The following is a 20,202-nucleotide window of genomic DNA, read 5'->3' as shown; positions in this document are numbered from 1 at the left end:
TTCCTTGGCCCAAGTCCCACAGTCTGAAGAACACCTGCCGATTTGGAGACAGGATAGCTCCAGATGACACATGGATCCAGGACACCCAACCAGCCTTGCTCAGTGCCTTCAGTCACCCTATCACAAGGACAGTGACCCAGATGTCCCTGCTGGTCTCGCTCCTGGAGTCCAACACAGTTACCTTGTCCAGAGCACAGCAGGGTCATCTCAGGCTGATCCGGGCATCCAGTTGCTGCAGATGTTCCTGAATCCCAAAGGGGACAGTGGGTGTCCACATTCTGCAGAGGGGACATGGGACCCCGGGGCCAGGTTAGAAGAAATGTAGCAGGAGACTGGAGGGCAAGCAGCTCACAAGCCCTCCCTTCCCCGACTCTGTCTAGAGCCTTAAGCACATCTCATCTGACAGGTACAGACCAGCAGGGGAGGACAGGATGTTAGGGGCCCCTTCAGTCGATTTGCTGGGTGACCTTGCAAACGTCGGCTCTGCCATGTTCTCATTCCCTGTGAGGCGGATCCTGTTAAGGTTTCAGTTTGGTCCGTCCTCCACAGGCTCGTGTTCTGAGTACTTTCTCCCCAGACTGGGGCACTAGTTTGAAGGCTGTGGCATCTTTAGGAGGCAGGGCCTGGCTGGCACAAGTAGGCCACTGTGGATGGATCTCTGAAGGTAATGGCCTGGCCAGTTCCTGCAGCTAACTGCTCCCTGCCAGCTTGTGAGCACCAGGCACAATAAACTGCACCCACGACTATGAGCACACCTGTGCCTTCCCCTCTGTCTTTTGCTTCTGTCAGGTATTATGGTCACAAGGAGAAAGGAATCTAGAGATGCCACCATCTATCGGAGAAGGCAGGCACAACTGTGCAGAACAAAGCCACGTGAAGAGCAGAAGGTGCTGGACATCAAACATCACTGCGGCTTAATAAGAGTAAGAGCAATAGTGATTGAAAACAACAACAACAACCCACTCAAACCTGCATGATATTGGTACAGAGATAGGCAGGAAGATCAATGGAACAGAATGGAAGACCCAGAAATGAACCCTCACACCTATGACCACTTGATCTTTAACAAAGGAGCTAAAACCATCCAGTGGAAAAAAGACAGCATTTTTAACAAATGGTGCTGGTTCAACTGGCAGTCAGCATGTAGAAAAATGCAAATCGACCCATTCTTATCTCCTTGTACAAAGCTTAAGTCCAAGTGGGTCAAGGATCTACACATAAAACCAGACACACTGAAACGTATAGAGGAGAAAGTGGGGAAGAGCCTAGAGCACAGGGGCTCAGGGGCACAGGGGCACAGGGGCACAGGGCACAGGGGCACAGGGCACAGGGCACAGGGGCACAGGGTACAGGGGCACAGAGGAAAATTTCCTGAATAGAACAGCAATGACTTATACTCTAAGATCAAGAATCAACAAATGGGACCTCATACAACTGCAAAGTTTCTGTCAGGCAAAGGACACTGTCAATAGGACAAAATGGCAACAGATTGGGAAAAGATCTTTACCAATCCTACATCCAATAGAGAGCTAATATCCAATATACACAAAGGACTCAAGAAGTTAGACTCCAGAGAATCAAATAGCCCTATTAAAAAATGGGGTACAGAGCTAAACAAAGAATTTTCAACTGATTCAACTGAATATCGAGTGGCTGAGAAGCACCTAAAAAAATGTTCAACATCCTTAGTCATCAGGGAAATGCAAATCAAAACAATCCTGAGATTCCACCTCACACCAGTCAGAATGCCTAAGATCAAAAACTCAGGTAACAGCAGATGCTGGCGAGAATGTGGAGAAAGAGGAACACTCTTCCATTGTTGGTGGGATTGCAAGCTAGTACCACTCTGGAAACCAGTCTGGTGGGTCCTCAGAAAATTGGACAAAGTATTACCTGAGGACCCAGCTATACCACTCCTGGGCACATACCTAAAAGATTCTCCAACATATAACAAGGACACATGCTCCACTATGTTCATAGCAGCCTTTTTTATAATAGCCAGAAGCTGGAAAGAACCTAGATGTCCTTCAACAGAGGAATGGATACAGAAAATGTGGTGCATTTACATTTGCACATTTACTCAGCTATTACAAATGATGAATTCATGAAATTCTTCGGCAAAGGGATGGACCCAGAAAATATCATCCTGAGTGAGGTAACCCAATCACAAAAGAACACACATGGTATGCACTCACTGATAAGTGGATATTAGCCCAGAAGCTTGGAATACCCAAGATACAATTCACAGACCACATGAAACTCAAGAAGAAGGAAGACCAATGTATGGGTGCTTCGGTCCTTCTTAGAAAGGGGAACACCCTCATAGAAATGGGACGGAGGATGGGAATAGGGGGGTTCTGGGAAGGGGGGAAGGACCAAGAAATGGGATAACATTTGAAATGTAAATAAAGAAAATATCCAATTTAAAAGAAAAGAACAAGTATAAATCTGGGTGCAGCACATGCATCTACAGGACTCACACACGCTTCAGAGGCCGAGGCAGGGGGATCATGAGTCCAAGTGCAATTCTGTTTCAAAAACAAACAAAAGATGAATTTGCTATTTTTTATGTTCTAAGAATGACTGGATTAGGCAATTTCATATGACTCATCTTGATGAAATAGTCATTGAGTGTTTTGTATGGCAGTGTTGTCCTAAAAGTGTAGGGTGGGGACATGGCTCAGGTGGTGGCTGCTTGCCTAGCACACACCAAGTCCTGACTTTGGTCCCCTTTGCCAAATGAAATTGGATGGGGCACTGCATGCTTGCAATTCCAGCACTTGGTAGACAGTCGTCTTCATGAGACCCTACCCCCAACCAAAAAAGGTTTTACTATATCTTGACTAACATAACAAGATCACTTGACATCACAGGATCAGGTACTGGTTGGCAGGGGTGGCATTTGACTTCTAGAGACACTCACACACTCAGCCCTGGGGCAATGTGACTTACGCCAGTGTTTCCACCTGAGGGCACTTCTGAAGGCTGGAAGCCAGCTGCTGGGCACCGGCAGCTGTGAACTTGTTGAACTGGACACTGAAGAGAGAGACCCATCTTGAGGTGCGGCGGCTCCCACCTCAACCCTTCTCACGATGCGGGTGGGAGATCCTCTGCCTCCCAGATACCACCCGGTCCCTACACTCACTCCATCACCCGCAGGGACACCATGTCCGGAAGTACTTGTGCCAGGCTCTTGGCTCCTTTGTCACAGATGCAGTTATTGTACAAGCTGCTGGCAACAGAGGAAGGAAGAGGCTTTGGGGTGCTGGGCCAGTTCAGGCCAGGTGATAGCCACTCTCAACTGACATTACTGCTCCTATCTGTCTGTCTGTCTATCTATCTATCTATCTATCTATCTATCTATCTATCTATCTATCTATCTAAAGACAAGGTCCCGTATATCCCCATACTGGCCTGGAACTTGGTATGCAGTCAAAGATGACCTTTAACTTCTGATTCTCCTGCCTCAACTCCTGAGTACTAGGATTACAATGCACCACATCCAGTTTATGCAGTGCTAGGGATGGAATGAACCCAGGGTCTCATACATGCTAGGCAAGCACTCTAACAGCTGAGTGACATCCCCATGAAGGCCCTACTGTCCCATTTTACAGATGGACTAATTGAGGTCCAGATTGTTAAGGCCACTTATTTGTAGTTCCACAGTGAATTCAAGACACACCAGTATTGGCAGTGAGTTGTACACTGGGCTTGGTGGCTCATGCCTGTAAATCCAGCTACTTAGCAAACTGAGGGATTACGAGTTCAGGCCAGCCTAGGATACATGAGACCCTGTCTCAAATTAGAATTTTTTAAGAATGTTTTATTATATGTGTGTGTGGGTGTCCCCCTTGGTGTGTGACTGTGCTTCATGTAGGTGTAGTGCCTGAGGAAGCCAGAAGAGGGCACTGGACTGGAGTTTACAGATGGTTGTGAGCCCCTGGGACTGGAGTTTACAGATGGTTGTGAGCCCCTGGGACTGGAGTTTACAGATGGTTGTGAGCCCCTGGGACTGGAGTTTACAGATGGTTGTGAGCCCCTGGGACTGGAGTTTACAGATGGTTGTGAGCCACCATGTGGGTGTTAGAAACGGATCCAGATTCTCTGCAAGGACAGCCAGTGTTCTTAACTGTGGAGCCATCTCCACAGCTCCTCAAAAATAGAAAGTTAAGAAGGCTGGGGATGTAGCTCAGTAGTAGAATACTTGTCCAGTAATATAAAGCAGCTCTGGGTTCCACACTCTGTAAAACACACACACACACACACACACACACACACACACACACACACACACACGGAGGGAGGGAGAGGGAGGGAGAGGAAGGGAGGGAGGAAGGGATGGAGGAGGAAGGGAGGGAGGAAGGGGAGAAGGATAGGGGAAGAGAGAGGGGGAAATGGGAAAGAGGAAAGAGAGAAGAGAGGAGGGAAGGAGAAGGGGGAAGAGGAAAGATGGAAAGGGGAAAGATGGGGGAAGAGGAAAAGGAGAGAGAAGGAAAGGGGGAGGGAGGGAGGGGAAGGAGGGGGAGAGAGGTCTTTCTCAGCCCAAAGCAAGACACGCCTCTTTCTATCTACTCTTTCCTACCCACTCTGTTGCTCATTTGTAGAATGGGTAGGAGGGTCACTGTAGGGAGAGCAGGTGGGTTCTTGATTTATGCTGTGGGCTGCGTGTTAGCCAGGTCTCACAGTGTGACACAGAAACTGCTGAGGGCTATATGAGATACCACAGAAGGTGAGTTGTGTTGGCCACGGGAAGAAGAAAACCAGGAAATTCTGGGGACTTCAAAGTCGGAATGAATGTATTTGATATTATGAGATAGCTACAAGCCATTTGTAAGTCCAGTCCCAGGGACCTACTATCATCCTCTGGTTGCTGCAGGTACTGTGTGTGCGTTTGCCATACAGGTGTATGTGCAGCGAAAACACACCACACATGCATGCACAGGCACACACGCGCGCACGCATGCACATACACATAGGTACACATAGGCACACACATGCACACACACAGGCACACACAGGCACACACACACAGGCACACACAGGCACACACACACACACACACGTGCGTACGCACACACGCACATGCATACACACGCACATACATATAGGCACACATTGGCACACACGCGCGCGCACGTGCACGCACACACACACACAGGCACACACACACACACACTCACAGGCACATACACACACACACACACTATTTTTAAAATTGTAACAGGAGAAAGCGAGCTGAGCACCGGCACTCACTGCTCTCTGCTCCCCGGCCACAGACCGGATGGGGCCAGCTGCCCTCCCGTTCCCACCGCATGCCCTCCCACCATCATGCACCTCACACTGTGAGCCCAAGGAACCCCTTCCTTCCTTTCTTCCTTCTTTAGGTTGTCTTTGTTTGGTATCTGGTCTCAGTAACAACAGTAGTTAGTATGCCTTCCTGGCCCACAGGCCTAGATTTTCCTGACCTCCAACCCCCAGCCCCCCAAGACACCCATGTTAGGGAATCCTGTACACTTAGCACACCTAATGTGGGTACCAAGTACATACATTATGAATTGTGCAGGACACACCTCATTCAGTGCACAAAGAGGACCTCGGTTGGAAGGATATAGGAATAGCTGCCTCAGTAGAGGTGGGTAGAAAACACCTTTCATAGCAAGGCTTGGGGAAGGAAATCCTTTCCCTTCTAATTAGCCAAGAGCTGCTAGTGCTGAGTTGAATGACTGGGGCTCTGGTTCAAGTTCAGTGCCCCTCTCAGTCCCCTAGTACTGAATGTAGTAGTTGGAGATGCTACACCAAGGTCTTCCAGAAGGTGGCAGTGTGAGCACCGGCTGGAATGGTGGCGGCCAGCCCAGAAGCCAGCACTGCAGGGCTCTCCAGTGGTGAGGGGCAACTACCTACTGCTCACTAGGGATAGCACATGATCCATTGACATGGTTTATATTTTACAGATGAACAAATAGAGGCTTGGAACTAGTAAGTGACTTGTGCCCAGGCTATGTTGATGTCCTACTAAGACATTGCAGCCAGCAAAAGGGGATCCTCCACGATCCCCTCACCCCCTACTTCCCCCAACCCCACCCCATTCCCATCTCCCGAGCCCATTCAGCGGGGTACCTCACTCACCTCAGCCTTACGAGGGACTTGGCTAGGGCTGGCAGAGCCTCTGCAAGTTTGCAGGCACCCACATCAGTGATGCTGTTTTGGGACAAGCTAGGGGAGACACAGGGAGGAAAAGGTTCAGGACCAAGTGGAAGGCTCTCCCTTTCCCACTGGCTGGAAATGTACCACCTCACAGGGGCCTGTAGTCACACATGCCAGCCTTGGGAAGGGTCTTGGATAATGAGAATAGACTACAGGAAACAGGATAGATCTACTGAAAACACTCACAAATAGGAAGGTTTTGTTACAGAGAGAGTGGGTTGGGGGAGGGGTATGGCAGAGGAAGAACTTCCTCCTCCACCTGCCGTCTAATTTGATAGTGCCCTTTCCCTGGAGTTGTTTTCCAACTCTACACATAGTAGGTACTTAATAAATGCTTATATATCCAGGAATGGAAAGGAAGGGGGGCGGATGGAGGGGGAGCCGTGTGAGGGAGAAGTGAGGGGGAGGGGCTGTGATCAGGATGTAAAGTAAATAATGAGAAAAAGAGAAAGGTCAGAAGGAGAGAGAAGGGAGAGAAATCTCTCTCGTGGTATACCTAGACCACTGTAAATTACACAGACGCCTACACTGTACATCAAGGAAATTTATACACGAATCCTTGGGGTGTTTTCGGGCTTCTTAACCTTGTTTATAATATGGAGTGTTGACAATTTTTTTTAAAAAGTGTTTTGTTTGTTTGTTTTGTTGTGGAAATTGGCCCCAGGGCCTTGTGTGTGCTGGATAAGTGCTTTACCAATTCTGGAAAGACTCTGTGTTTGCAGAGACTGCTTGACGGATTGTGGAGCGGTCTGAAGAGGCCCAAGAACAGCCAGTCCCTGCCCACCTCCGTGTCAGAACTGACATCCTGTGGCTGGTGGGTAAAAACCTCCTGGAATCTATTAACTTAGCTGACCACTAGCTTCCACCAATCCAAAAACTAAGCCTGTCGTCGGCTGACACCCTGGGCCTGTAGAAAAGCTTCCCCTACGTTATGGGCCTGCTCCTCTCATGTTCCCACCAATATTTTTTGTTTTGTTTTGTTTTGTTTTGTTTTTCGAGACAGGGTTTCCCTGTGCAGCCCTGGCTGTCCTGAAACTCTCCCTGTTGACCAGGCTGTCCTCGAACTCACAGAGATCTGCCTGCCTCTACCTCCCAAGTGCCGGCATTAAAGACATGCACCACCACTGCCTGGTCCAGGCAATGTATTTTAAAGTTGCTTGATTTGTGACTGCCTTTGTTCTGCAAAACTATAAAACTTCATGGAATTGCCTCCATGTTGGAGTATGGAGCATGGGGGTCACCTAGATCTGTGTTTCTGAGACATGGTCACTCAAAATGGCTTCCAAATAAATTCTTAATCACTTTTAGGAGGAGAGCGGTACTCCTGTATTGACACACTTTTACATGCGTTCTGGAGCCCAAGCTCACATCTCCAGGCGTGTGCTGCAAGAGCCGTCACTCTCTCAGGATCTTATTGGCTCCTTTTATATATATTTTTTTTGTTCTGAGACAAGGTGTCATGTAGCCTAGGCTAGCCATGAACTCAAAGATCCTCCTGCCCCAGTCTCTCCAGTGCTGGGATCGCAGGTGTATCATGTCTGTCTCCTGCACACCCATTCTCTCTTAACTTCCCAAAGCACAGAACAGCTAAAGACAACGTCCACCGCACAGTGTTTCAACCTGTCCCTTCTCTTCCAACACCCCAGGTCAGTTTTCATGCACTAGACTCCTATTACAGTGTATTTTATTTTGATACTTTTTTTCTTTCTCTTTTTTTAGTGTGTGTGTAGGTCAGAGGACAATGTTCATGAGTTGGTGGGGTCTCTCCTTCTACCATGTAGGTCCTGGGGACAGAACTCTAATTGTCAGGCTTAGCAGCAGCCACTTTCACTGACTAAACCACCGTGCCAGCCCCTCCCCCACCGTTTGTTTTTGAGACTGATTCCTAGGCTGGCCTTAAACTTGTGGTTATCCCCCTGTCTCTGCCTCCCCAGTGCTGCTATGCCCAACTTACTGATTTATAATTATGGTTTATTTATTTGTTTGCTTCTGGTTTATTGTGAAGAGGCCTGAGGTCTGGGATCAGGATCTTTGGGATCACCACTGTTGCCCAGGATAGCAAGGCTTCCTTAAGTCTTTGTTCATTAAACCAATACATGAGGTCCGAAGAGATCACTCGATAAAGTGCTTGTCTCAGTCTTGAGCTCAGTCCCCAGGACCCACACAGAAAGCCAGGCGTGTCGGGCATGCTTGTACTCCCAGCACTGGTGAGGTGGAACCATGTGGAGCTCGGGGGCTCACTGGCTGGGTAACCTGGCGTAACTGGTAAGTTCCAAGTCAGAGAGAGAGACCATGTGTCCTTGAGGAGGCTCCCAGACTGTACATACATTTGGAAAAACACAGAACACAGAACGGATGTGCAGCACTGAACGAACGGGAGAGCACATGATTGAGAACAGAAAGAGCGAATGATGGAGAGATGGGCGGATGACAGGATGGAGGGTCAGCTGGAGAAATGTTCTGTTCCGGAAGCGGGGAGGAGGCAGGCCGTGTACTTACTTGAGCGTCTCCAGGGCCTTCAGCTGGGGGAAGGTGGCTGAGAGCTCCGACACACCCTTGTCTCCGATCTTGTTCTCACTAAGTGAGTCCAGGCTGCAGGTGGGATCAGATGGCAGCCCTTACCTTGTGACCCTAGGTCAGCATCCTCCAGCCCTGGTCCTTTCTGGTGCCATGAGCTCCTCTCTGGGCTTATGGGAGCTGGTCTGAACCACCTGGGGGCGCCATTCAGCTGCCGTGCCGCATGGACTAGCACTTCTGCTTGGTTTGTTGGAGCCCGCTGAGCTGGCCAGCCCCCCAACCTCCTGAAACCTCAACTATGGAGCAGCTTCCTGCTCCACCTGTCTGCTCTTTGTGGTTGCCAAGAGCAGTGAAGGGGGCTGTGTGGGGAAAGGAATTTCAGAGCTTGCAAAACTCCAAACTTTTTTATTTAAATCTGGGGAGTCCCATCCTCTGTCCCTTCCCTGTATTAGGGGACATAAGTCCCCATGGTGGGGTCATCTGACTCCCACACAGTTTCCCCACTAAGGGAAACTAAGCCATGGGCGGGACAAGGAAACTGAAGAAAGACTCTTCATGTGCCCTGGGGACAAGGTCTGGGTTTGTCAGGGCGCAGGGTGCAGGGTGGAGGGTCTGTAACTTACTCCAGGTGCTTCAGGGAAGAGAAGGCTGCAAGGATCCTCGCCAGTGCAGGGAAAGCCTGCGGGCCCAAGACAGGGCCCAACCTAGGGAGCAATTGATAGCAGAAGTCAGACGCTGAAACAGCCAGTGGCAAATAGGAAAACAGTCTGAGGCTCCTTCCCCGCTTCTTATCCCTACCAGCCGGGCTCCCAATGGCCACTGCTCAGGACCTGAGCGGCCTGCTGGGACACGCCCACCTCACTTTCTGCTTCCAGCAGCAAGCCTGTCCTCACAGCTGCTGATGTCCACACTGGCTCACCCTTGCCTGGTGAGGAGGTCCCCTCACCAGCCAAGGTCTATTCCTCCCCCTCCCTCCCTCTTCCTCTCCCTCTCCTCCCTCTTCTCTCCCTCTGTGTGTGTGTGTGTGTGTGTGTGTGTGTGTGTGTGTGTGCGCGCGCGCGCACATGCGAATGCACATGCACACAGAGGCCTCTGAACCTGCAACTCACTAATTCCCTGGGAAAACCTCATCTCTCCCTCAATGCTGGGCTAGCACTTGCAAAGAGCTAGCATTGAGATGATCAAAGAACTTGGTGCATAGTCTGGCCCTGCTGTCCAGGAGGCTCACTCCAGGCCCTGCAGGGACGGAGGCTGGAAGGATCTCTGTCAGTGTGGAAAAAGCCTGGGGGCCCAAGACAGGGCCCCACCCCATTCTGGATCACCCATGAGCCTTTCCATCCAGTCACTGCTTATGAGAGATAAGATGTGCTGCAGACAAACCCACTGTGGAGGAGTCAAGGAAAGGCCTCAGAACCCAACTTGGGGACCTGAATTTTGTCTTTGAGACAAACTCTTGAAACTTGTCCTCTCACCTCCACAGTACAGCACACATGCACACACATATATCCAAATAAATAAGAAAGAAAAAGAACAGAGGAAATTGGGGGGGGCAGGGAGGGGGGCTGGTGGACCTGCTGTGTAAGGAAGAGCATTCAGGGTAGAGGCACTGCCACACAGAGGCCTGGGGCTGGGTCTTGTTTCAGGAGGGAGCCAGAAGAGGGGGCGTAGGGAAACTTTCTAGCCTAGGCCTCCAACCTGCTGTGTAGAATGACTTTGAATTGGTTCTCCTGCCTCTACCGCTAGAGCTGGGACTGCAGACGTGTGTCCCCATGCCCAGTGTAGGCAGTGCTGGGGATTGAACCAGGGCCTTCTGAGTGCTAGGAACTACAATGTCAGCTTAATAACCACATGTATCCACTTGCACCTACACACATGTGGGAGTTTTTAAGTGGACTGATCAGACAGTCAAAGAGGCCTGCAGGGTGGAGAACATGGGGGTGGCTGCAGCAGACACCCTAAAATAGTCCTTTGTTTCCTTCCTTTCTTCCTCAGAACTGTCTCAGGCCTTCCAGCGTGTAGGTGGCTGTTGGTCTGGCTCTAGCCTGTTCCACTCCACAGCCTCTGGTACCCAGAGTGCAGTTCCGATCACCAGGGAGGGGCTTTTTAAGCTGAAAATAATTTAGGGTCAGAAAACACCCTGTGGCTGTCTTCAGACATTTCCTCTTTTCAGCAATATTTTTACCTCTGTACATGTTTGGTATCTTATGTCCTCTTGAAAACAAGAGAAACTTGGTTATCTGTGTGTGGGGGGGTGCAGGGAAGCTGGCAGCAAGTGTGTGACCAGCTGGGACTGCAGGCAATCACTAACATCACCAAGCCTCAGTTTCCAAATCTGTCCAATGACTGTCTTCCAGGACAACTCTTCTCATGAAGGGGACTTGATGTAAAATGCCCTGAGGATCTTGTGGGTGGCTCTCTTTGCTTTGAGACCAGGTTTTCCTAGCTGGAGTGATCTCATCTCTAACAAACATTGACAAGAGTTTGCTGGTCAGTCAGGCAAGCTAACCTGGTGTTTATAACCTGAAGAAACCACTTCATCTCTGATCTCACTATACTCATTTGTAAATGAGAGCTGACGTCAAGATGGCCTTCTCCCTGACTGTGTAGGATATGAAGTGAAGTGTTTTACAGTCGGAACACTATGTTAGAGCCAGATGATGGAGCAGGCAGGCAATCCTGGCTAGGTACTTGACAGGGCTGAGGTAAGGAGAGCAAAAGTTCAAGGCTAGACTAAATATTAAAATCCCCTTCAAAATAAAAAAAAAAAATACATGAGCTCGGAATGTAGCTGAATTGCAGAATGCACGAAGCCCTGGGTTCTATCCCTTGCACGGCATAAACTTGGCATAGTAGAGCGTGCCTATAAACCTAGCATTTGGGAGATAGAAGTTTAAGGTTATATAGCTTGGCTTGGTTTATATAGCAGGTCTGAAGCCAGCCTGGAATATAAACAAATAAGCAAATAATTGGGTAGGGATGCACCTCAGTGGTAGAGTGCTTGGCAGGCATGTACAAGGTCCTGGGCTCAACCCTCAGCACTGGGGAGAAGTTGTTCAGGCAGCCAGACTTAAATATAACTCTTGGGGCTCTTCAGGGCCCACACACTGTGCAGCTCCCCTGTCATGGCCTAGGCACCCTCCTCTCTCTAGAACTTGCAACCCTGGTGGCACTGCCCAGGACAGTGGCTCCCAGGCCTGGCTACACAGCGTGGGAGACCAATTGTCCCAGTTTGCTGGGATGGAGTGGATCCTAAGCACGCAAGACCCTCAGTGCCCGGCCAGTCCTAGGCAAGTTGGCCCCAGCCTGCTGGGGTACGCTCTCAAGTTTCTCAAGAAGGATCCTTCTAACTGAGGGGAGACCCAGGGAAGCAAGTAAGAGGCAGATGGGGTCTGAACATGCACATAACCCGGAACCCTAGTCAGTCTACTCAGCAGTCAGGCTGGACCAAGGCTAGCCTGTGGTAAAGACACCCAAGTTCAGAAGGTTGTGGCTAAGCTACATATATGTATTCCCCTGGACGAGTACATGTGGCCAGGGGAGTGATCAGCCCAGAAACAGGAGCAGGGTGCAGTTCCTAGCTCAGCAGAGAAAGCTCAAATTGAGGTCAGGAAACACCCTTCTGTGCGAGGCCACAGTCTGGGATACACTGGGCTCTTGACCCCATATGCATTCCTTCAAGGCTTCCTCTCCAGCCCTGTGGTCTCATTCCCAATTTCTCAAGCTTCTGTGAAGACGTCACCTCTTCCAGGAAGCTCCACCAGCCCACCCTGCAAAGGAACTTGCTGGGGTACGTTCATCATGGACAGCAGCCTCTGCTCCTCACAGAGCTTTGTGATGAGTGAACATGCATGAGCCCCTGTGTATGTGCATGTGTATGTATGTGCGTATGCACATGTGTGAGAGTGTATATATGCATGTGCATGTGTGTCTGAGTGTGTACATGTGGGTGTGTGTGCTATACCTGTGTGTATAAATGAGTATAAGTCATGTGTGTATGCATATGTGTGTGTGTGAATTCACTCACAGTTTGAGTGTGAATGTGTGAAGTGTGGGTGTGCATACAGGTGTATGTGCATTGCCCTGTCAATGGCCAATTCTCTGCTGCACTGAGTGTCCCCTGCACTCACCCAAAACAAACCTAACTCAGCAGGGGGGCTGCTTTCCTGGTGGTTAGGTGAGAGGGCAGGAGTCCAAGCTCTCCCCTCCTGCTCACCGAGTCACTGCCGCAAGATCAGCGAAGATGGCAGAAACAACTTTGGGGTACTGAGGTAATTTTCCCCTTCACTTACGCAAACTCTAGTTTCTTAAGGTCCCGGATGGCAGGGAGATCCTTAGCTGCATCCTCTGAGGGATTTCTCAACCTATAGAGAAAGGGCTTCGGTAAGTAGGTGTAGCCCTACTGGTGTGTCCCAGCGTCCACATCCTGCTCCCAGGACTGCCTTCCCTGGGAGTGATTGTTGATCCTAAACTGCAAAGAACAATCTTGGGGACTGGAGAGATAGCTCAGTGGTTAAGTTCATACCACCCTTGCAGAGAACCAGTTTGACTCATAACTGCCTGTAACTCCTGCTCTCTGGGATCTGATGCCCTCTTCTGGATTCCACAGTACACACACACACACACACACACACACACACACACACACACACACACACACAATTTAAAATAAAATAGTTTTTAAAAGATCATCCTTAGGGCCAGGCAGAGTGGCATAGGCCTACATTACCAGCTATTTGAGAGGATGAGGCAGGAGGATCATAACTTGGAGGCCAGCTTTAACTACATATCTAATTCAAAGTCAGCCTGAACAACTTAGTAAGACCTTATCTCCAAATAAAAAAATTAAAAGAGCTGGGCATGTACCCTGGTGTTAGAGTACTTGCACAGCATGTGGTGTGTGTGTGTGTGTGTGTGTGTGTGTGTTACAGAGAGAGAGAGAGAGAGAGGGAGAGAGGGAGAGAGGGAGAGAAAGAGACAGGGAGAGGGAAAGAGAGAGACTCAGTCAGAGACAGAGAGACCCAGAGACAGACTATGACTATCTCAGGTTCTCTGTGTCTGGCTCATGCAGAGACTTGGGAGAAAGCGCTCAGCAGCACTTAGGTCTTAGACAATGGTGTCCTTGTCCCTGTGTCCTGTCCTCTGCACCTTGGCTCTGTTATGGTTGAAATGGTGCTGGCACTGGGTCTGTGGCTGCCTGAGGGCGTAGGCGGGTCCCACCAGTTAGGTACAGAAGGTCTCCTTGTTGGCCCTCAGCAGGTGACACTCCCATGGCTTCGGCCACGAAGGAACTGGTGCAAGGCGTTGGGCTTAGAATGGGCAAAGGGAAAAACCGGGGTCCCTGCCTGGGTGAGACTGCAGTGGAGGGCCAAGCCAGGCTACTGGGCAGCTCTGCAGCTAGGACATGCGTGTGACATACGTGGCTTGCCTGCACAGCCTGGACCCAGCTCCAACCCCTTGCCTCCTCACCTCTGGGTCTGCACGAGGCTGTCCAGGTCTTCCACATCCTTTGGGGATTTGGCCTTAAATGGCTCAATGGTGAACTTCTCCTCTGCCGCCTGGAGTAACTGGGCTTCTCCCTGCTGCTGAAGGGACTCCCATAATGCCATTGTGTCACTCAAGGAGGCCCTGTGGAGGGAAGGCCTCAGACCCCGGCACAGCTCGAAGGCAAGATCACATGGGCAGGTGGGGCTCTGCAAAGGGACCTCCCACCTCCCCCGAGATCCTTTTCTTAGCTTGACCTCCCCCTTCTACGACCACATACATCAGTCCTTACTGGTTCACCTTTCTGGAAAGGAACACTTTTTCTCTGGCTGCTGGGAAGGCTGTGGCAGGCTTTCTAACTTGAGTAAAATGGTTTTATCAGGAATGTGGGAGGAGTTGTTATCAGGAATGTGGAGCATACTGCAAAATGGACTTGATTGAGTGAAATGAAAGCACTGAGACCCTGACCCCAGAGGCCCAGGGAGTCCTTGCAGGACCGCAGCAGCCCTGGATCCTAACCAGATGCTCATTCTGGGAAGATTGCTCTGCTCCCTGAATTCAAAGAACCGCGAAACAAAAGACTGGAGGCAGAGAAGCTAAGGGGGTGGCGGGGGGGGGGGGGCTGTGTCTCTGAGCCTGAGAAAGTGGTGGCACATGCTGGTGACCAAAGGGTGAAACCCAACTGAATTCAGGCTGAGAATCTAGCTGTGTTCCAGCACACAGTAGGTATTCAGAGGTTGTTCCAGCACACAGTAGGTATTCAGGGGTTGGCTAGAAGAATGACACTCTCCCCCACAGGCTGCATGGAGTGGCGATGGCTGCCTTTCTCTGACCCTCAATATTGTCCATCTTATAATTGGAGGGGACTATTCTGTACCATCTAATGCTGTACCCATGGAATAGGGGTCCCCAGAGTTACAGTCCATGTCTGTCCTGTGCCCTGCCCACACCTGAAACGGGTGACACAGCTGAGTCCCACGAGGTTTCCCAGTCCAGAGGGCTCAATGCCAGTCTGACGAAGGTCTAAGGAGAAGTCCTGGCCAGCTGTCTCCAAGGCTCTGCCCAGCACATACACATCTGGGGGTGTGAGCCGGGTGCCCAGGAAGGAGAGGTGTCCAGGAAGCTGGTGCGCAACATGCTCCCAAATACCAGGTTCCTGGGTTTCGTGGGCACAGTGTAGCAGCTCCAGCAGCCTCCCGGCCCGGAGGGCCCCCAGCTTCAGGCGCTTCAGGTACCTGGTAAGAACCTTCTGTTTCCTATCTGCCACTGCAGCCGCTGCAGGCTCCACCAGAGCTCCCAGGCAGTGGGCTCGAGGCTGGAAAACCAGTCCAGCCAGAAAGCGTGGCACCCCTTCCAGCCAGTTGTCATAGGGTCTCTTCTTCCTTGGGGTCAAGGCCAGGTACTGCGGCAACTCCTTGTCTTTGATTTCATTGCACTGTGCCAGCCACACAGCACCCAGAAAACATTGTAGCAGAAAACTGGAGAAGGCCAGTTGGGCCTCAGTGGTGCCCAGAGTCTGCTGCATCAAGCCTTGGGTCACTGCCCAGGTTTTCACTTCCACTGATGGAAACTGGGTTTCTTGCAAGGTGCTTTGGTGTCTTCGTCCCAGTTCCCAGGCCAGCTTGGCTAGCTCAACTAAGGCTCCAGGAGGACTGTTCTGAGCTGCAGGGCCTAGCAGGTCGACATAGAGTCCTGTAAGTGTGCGGGGTAGCGGGACCTCTGTGCCCTGTTCCAGCAGGGCCTTGGAAAGCTGGCACATAGCATTGCACAGAACAGGGCTGTGGCTATGGGTGAGGAGAAAAGGCTGGGCCTCCAGGAGGCCCAGGGCCTTGTGTTGATCCCCTGAGTTCTCAAAGTAGTGCCTCATGTAAGTCTGGGCCTGCTTAGTAGAGAAGCTGGGCACCTCAAAGATGGCATCTGCCTTGCTCAGGCTCTGAGCCAGACGGCCTCGGGGCCGGGCTGTGAGGAGCAGGGTGCAGCCTCGCAGCAGCTTCCGCTGGAAGATCGCAGCCAGCAGTCCCCGAAGGGAGCAGGGCTCTGGAGACAGAGGTCCGCAAGGCCCATGCAGGAAGCCGTCTTGGGCCTCTAGCTCCTCAATGGCATCTAGAATGAGCAGAACACGGTCCGGCTGCCTCGTGATATAATCAAAGACCTCGTCATCCACGGCCAGTGGCTGCAGGCTCGGAGGACAGAGCAGATCCCGCAGGTAGTAGGTGTCCCCCGGACGATCCAAGCAATGACAGGGGACATAGAAGACAAAGTCATATTGTGGCAACTGGCCACATGCCCAGGTGTGACTCACTGTCCTGGCCCAGTGGCTCTTGCCCTGGCCAGCCTTGCCCAGCACAGCGACCACCTGTGTCTCTCGTGGTTGCCTGCAGTCACCGGCAACCTGAAGTACCTCTGCCAGACCACCATGGGCTAGCTGGCGCTCTGTCCAGTCGGGAGTGGCCAGGTCCCTTTCCTGACTCTTGTTGCTGCCTCTTTCGAGCCTGGCCCGCACCAGCTCCACGGCCACCAGAGGACCACTTGGGCTCTCGGGCAATGTCTTGTACTTGTCCTGTAGAGAGTGCTGGAATCGCTCCACAGACTCTACAAAAGCCAGGGTGAATCAGAGTGTGTTAGCAGAGTAAGGGGCTGGGGAAGGTGAAGTGGCCAGAGCTTCCCCCCCCCCCACTGGCTTTTCCATCAGAGGTTCACAGCTGCCCACTGCCAGCTCACTCATTCAGCCACACCCTCCTGCTCTCCCAGAGGAGTGGAGAGGATGTTTACTGTGGATAAAACCCAGGGCATGTGATCTGTCACCAAACTGCTTCCCAGCCCCTGTGACCTGCCTTAGCCCTTCAGTTACTCACTAGACTGGGCCACTCATCCCTATGGGTTTTGGGAGGGGAGTTGGTTTATTTGTGGATTCAATACGTTAAGTGAGATGAACCAGGCTCAGAAAGTATCACATGTCTGCTTTCAAACACACATGCGCACGCTCACCCCCACACTCCCACACCATGATTTAATGCCTTTAAGATAGTGGGCTGGTGAGGTTGTAGCTGTTGACAGAGGGCTTGCCTAGTGCACATGTCACCTGGGTTTCATAACCAGGAATGTGGTGGTACATGCCTGTAATCCCAGGACTCGGGAGCTAGAGGCAGAAAGATCAGAAGTTTTGTTTTCCTCAGCGACATAGCAAGTTAGAAAGAAAGAAAACAGAAGAAAGGAGTAAATAAAGGAAGGGAGTAGGAAGGGAGGGAGGAGGAAGGCAGTGGGTACAGTTCTGTATGCCTATAATCTTAGTACTCAAGAGGCTGGGACAATAGGAATGTGAGTTTGAGGCCAGCCTGAGTTACAGAATCAGTTCAAGGGTGTAAGCCAAACAATGAGAGTCTGTCTCAAAACAAACACAGACAAACAGACAAACAGACAGACAGTGTCAACAGCAACAACAAAACCCAAAACCAACCAAAAACCCAGAAGGCTGAGACTTGAGAGCCCATATGTCTGAGTTTTGAGCTCCACCATTTGTGTGACCTTGAACACCTGTTTGCCCTGCTATGCCTCAGGCTAGTTCATCTGTGAAATGGAGGTGACCCTGGGAGGGGCACGGTGTGTGTGTGTGTGTGTGTGTGTGTGTGTGTGTGTGCTTAGTTATTCTCTGACAGCTGAGGTCCTCCCATTGTCCTGCTCCACACTTAACCCCTTCATCCACACGCTGGCTTTCCCTTTCCACTGTCTCCCTCACAAATGCACGGTGAGTCCCACCCACCCCCTGCCTTGGGGATGGGGGTGGGGTGGGGGGAGGGGAGGGATTTATGGCCTGGGTACTACTGCTCCAATGGCAGAACAGATGCTAAACGAGGGGGAAATCAACTGTGTGACACATGAATGGGTTAAAGAAGGAATGAATGAGCAAGTGAGCCCAAGATAAGGGCTGACCAGGAACTGAATGAATGAAGTGCTTTCCAACTTTCATATCAGGTCCCCAGGAGAGAGGGCCTCCCGTCACTCACCTGGCCATTTTGGAAGCTCGATGGAAAACTCGGGACCCTCTTGGCATGGGGAGGGGGATGTTGTGTCCTCTGAGGGTGGAGACATAAGTATCAAGTTAGAGTCTGGGGAGCGCCCGTGGACTCCTCCCAGTGGTAGGGCGGGTGCTGATGGCAGGGCCACATGCCTGAGCTTCTAGACCAAGGGCAAGACGGCTGCCCAAGACTCTATCTCATATCTCCAGTTTAAAAAAGATTTTTAAATCAATGCTTTAAAGATTATGGTAAGCCAGACATTGCAGTATGTGTAATCCCAGCTCTCAGGGGGTTAGATAGAATTTCTGCAAGTTTACAGACCCTCTAACAGGCATATATTGAATTACAAGTCAGTTAGGGCTCTATAGCAAGACCCTGTCTCCAAACAAAGAGAGCAACACTCAAAAACACGCTATGTAAGTATAGCCTGGGCTTCCAGTGTCAGAAGGGTCTGCGTTCACGCCCTGAGGCTCAGCAGGAGGCTTGCGGCTTGTGCTTCTGCTTGGAGGACATATGTGCCCCAGCTGCCATCCCACCCTCAGTCACACTCTCTGCTTGTTCTCACACACCCTCTCGTGATCAGTCAGTCATGGGCTGACTTGCCCATCTCAGGAAGTTCTGACTGAGAAATATCCTTCCCCAAGGCCTGCTTCCAACGCCTCTTTCAGGGCCCCAGGCCTCACCTGTCTCGTTTACATGGGCAGTCAGCGCAGGTTCGGGCATGCCAGGCAGGTCAGCTGCAGATGGTGCGAAGGGGCTGGTGGAGCCAGGCCGGTCTGGGGACTGGGGGAGACTGGGGACAGTGGGGCTGCTTGAAGGGAGTACTTGGTTGACCTGGGGTATCTCACCTACGCCAAAGATAAGGGGGATATAACCATTAGGAACACATCTGGAAATGCTCTGGCGTCATCTCTGCTTCAATCAAATGGTAGAGTGTGAACTGCTTTCTCCTGGGGTGTGGAGAGTGTAGTGCTCTGTGTCGAATGCTGACTGACTGGTTAGGACTACTGTGGAGAGCTGGAAGTTTGCAGATTCAGAGCCAAATTGTCTTGGGGAGTCTTTAGCACCCAACCCACAAAAATTAACTGCCCACCTTTGTGTTTAAACTAGCATCCTTAAGACTTTAGGTAAAAATCCTTTTGGGGATGTACCAGATGCTATTTCCACCAACCCAGAGGCTAAGAATGCCGCCAGACAGCAGGTGTGGACGCTGGCCGAGGCTGCCATCTTTGCTGTAATGCTGAGGTTTGCACCAATGTATTTGCAAGATGCCTTGACTTACACCTCTCTTTGTTCTGTTACTATAAAATGTTCATTTAGCGGTTTCCATGTTGGAATGTGGCATTTGAGGCCCCTGACTCTGTGTTCCCAGCCACGGTCACTCATACCTGGCTTTGGAATAAATGATCTCTTATTGCTCTCGAGGTGAGCGCATGCTGAGTTTGGGGAGAGAAAGAACGGCCCATTGAAGGCATCCAGGGTTAACCTGGGGAGGAAGTCTGAGGTGCATCCATCCCCATGTGAAGTGGACACAGTAAGCTCACAGGATGCTCAGTGCAGACCACCCCCACAGAATGGTCAGCACTCATTTCCCTGCATGTGGCCCCTTTGCTTCTGGGAAGCCCTTGTCTAAGGAGGCTGTGGAGCACCCTCCACCTCATCCCTTAAAGCCCAGCCATGCCTTCCCAGGGCTTACTGGCAGCCTCTCTACCAATGTAAATGTGGATCAACGTTTAACTGATCAGAAAACAAGGGAAATTAGAGCTGTGCACAGATACACAGCAAACCTCATCCCAGCACACCGGAAAGAGGGGAGGAGACAGTCAAATCTCCAGTTCTTATTGTTTGGAGAATAATGAGTATTAGGAATGTCAGAGTTTAAAAGTAAAAATGAGGGATGTTTGTTTGTTTGTTTGTTTGTTTGTTTGTTTGTAAGGGCTGGAGAGATGGCACAGTGACTTTCCCAGTGGTCCTGGTTCGACTC

The 20,202-nt window shown here is 50.9% G+C and overlaps 1 protein-coding gene across 9 annotated transcripts in view; it reads right to left on the bottom strand.

Moving 5' to 3' along the window:
- Window positions 1–20,202, bottom strand: part of Ciita (class II major histocompatibility complex transactivator) — a 48,901-nt gene that overhangs the window by 2,796 nt on the left and 25,903 nt on the right. For 7 of the 9 annotated variants that reach the window (XR_007979916.1, XM_052197191.1, XM_052197194.1 and 4 more), the window contains 11 exons: window positions 18,902–19,066; window positions 18,207–18,275; window positions 15,153–16,794; window positions 14,188–14,346; window positions 13,011–13,082; window positions 9,345–9,425; window positions 8,704–8,796; window positions 6,127–6,213; window positions 3,146–3,232; window positions 2,953–3,036; window positions 182–278 (listed from right to left, as the gene is read on the bottom strand). Coding sequence is in view for 8 of the 9 variants with exons in the window: in XM_052197191.1 (XP_052053151.1) it covers window positions 203–278; window positions 2,953–3,036; window positions 3,146–3,232; window positions 6,127–6,213; window positions 8,704–8,796; window positions 9,345–9,425; window positions 13,011–13,082; window positions 14,188–14,346; window positions 15,153–16,794; window positions 18,207–18,275; window positions 18,902–19,066 (2,615 nt within the window). In the remaining variant the exon portion in view is untranslated. The remainder of the gene's footprint in view (window positions 1–181; window positions 279–2,952; window positions 3,037–3,145; window positions 3,233–6,126; window positions 6,214–8,703; window positions 8,797–9,344; window positions 9,426–13,010; window positions 13,083–14,187; window positions 14,347–15,152; window positions 16,795–18,206; window positions 18,276–18,901; window positions 19,067–20,202) is intronic. The other 2 variants (XM_052197195.1, XM_052197193.1) reach the window with 1 other exon arrangement.

This window comes from Apodemus sylvaticus, chromosome 10 (assembly GCF_947179515.1).
Source record: "Apodemus sylvaticus chromosome 10, mApoSyl1.1, whole genome shotgun sequence".
Taxonomy (NCBI): Eukaryota; Metazoa; Chordata; class Mammalia; order Rodentia; family Muridae; genus Apodemus; species Apodemus sylvaticus.
This window is presented reverse-complemented; position numbering and strand designations above follow the sequence as displayed.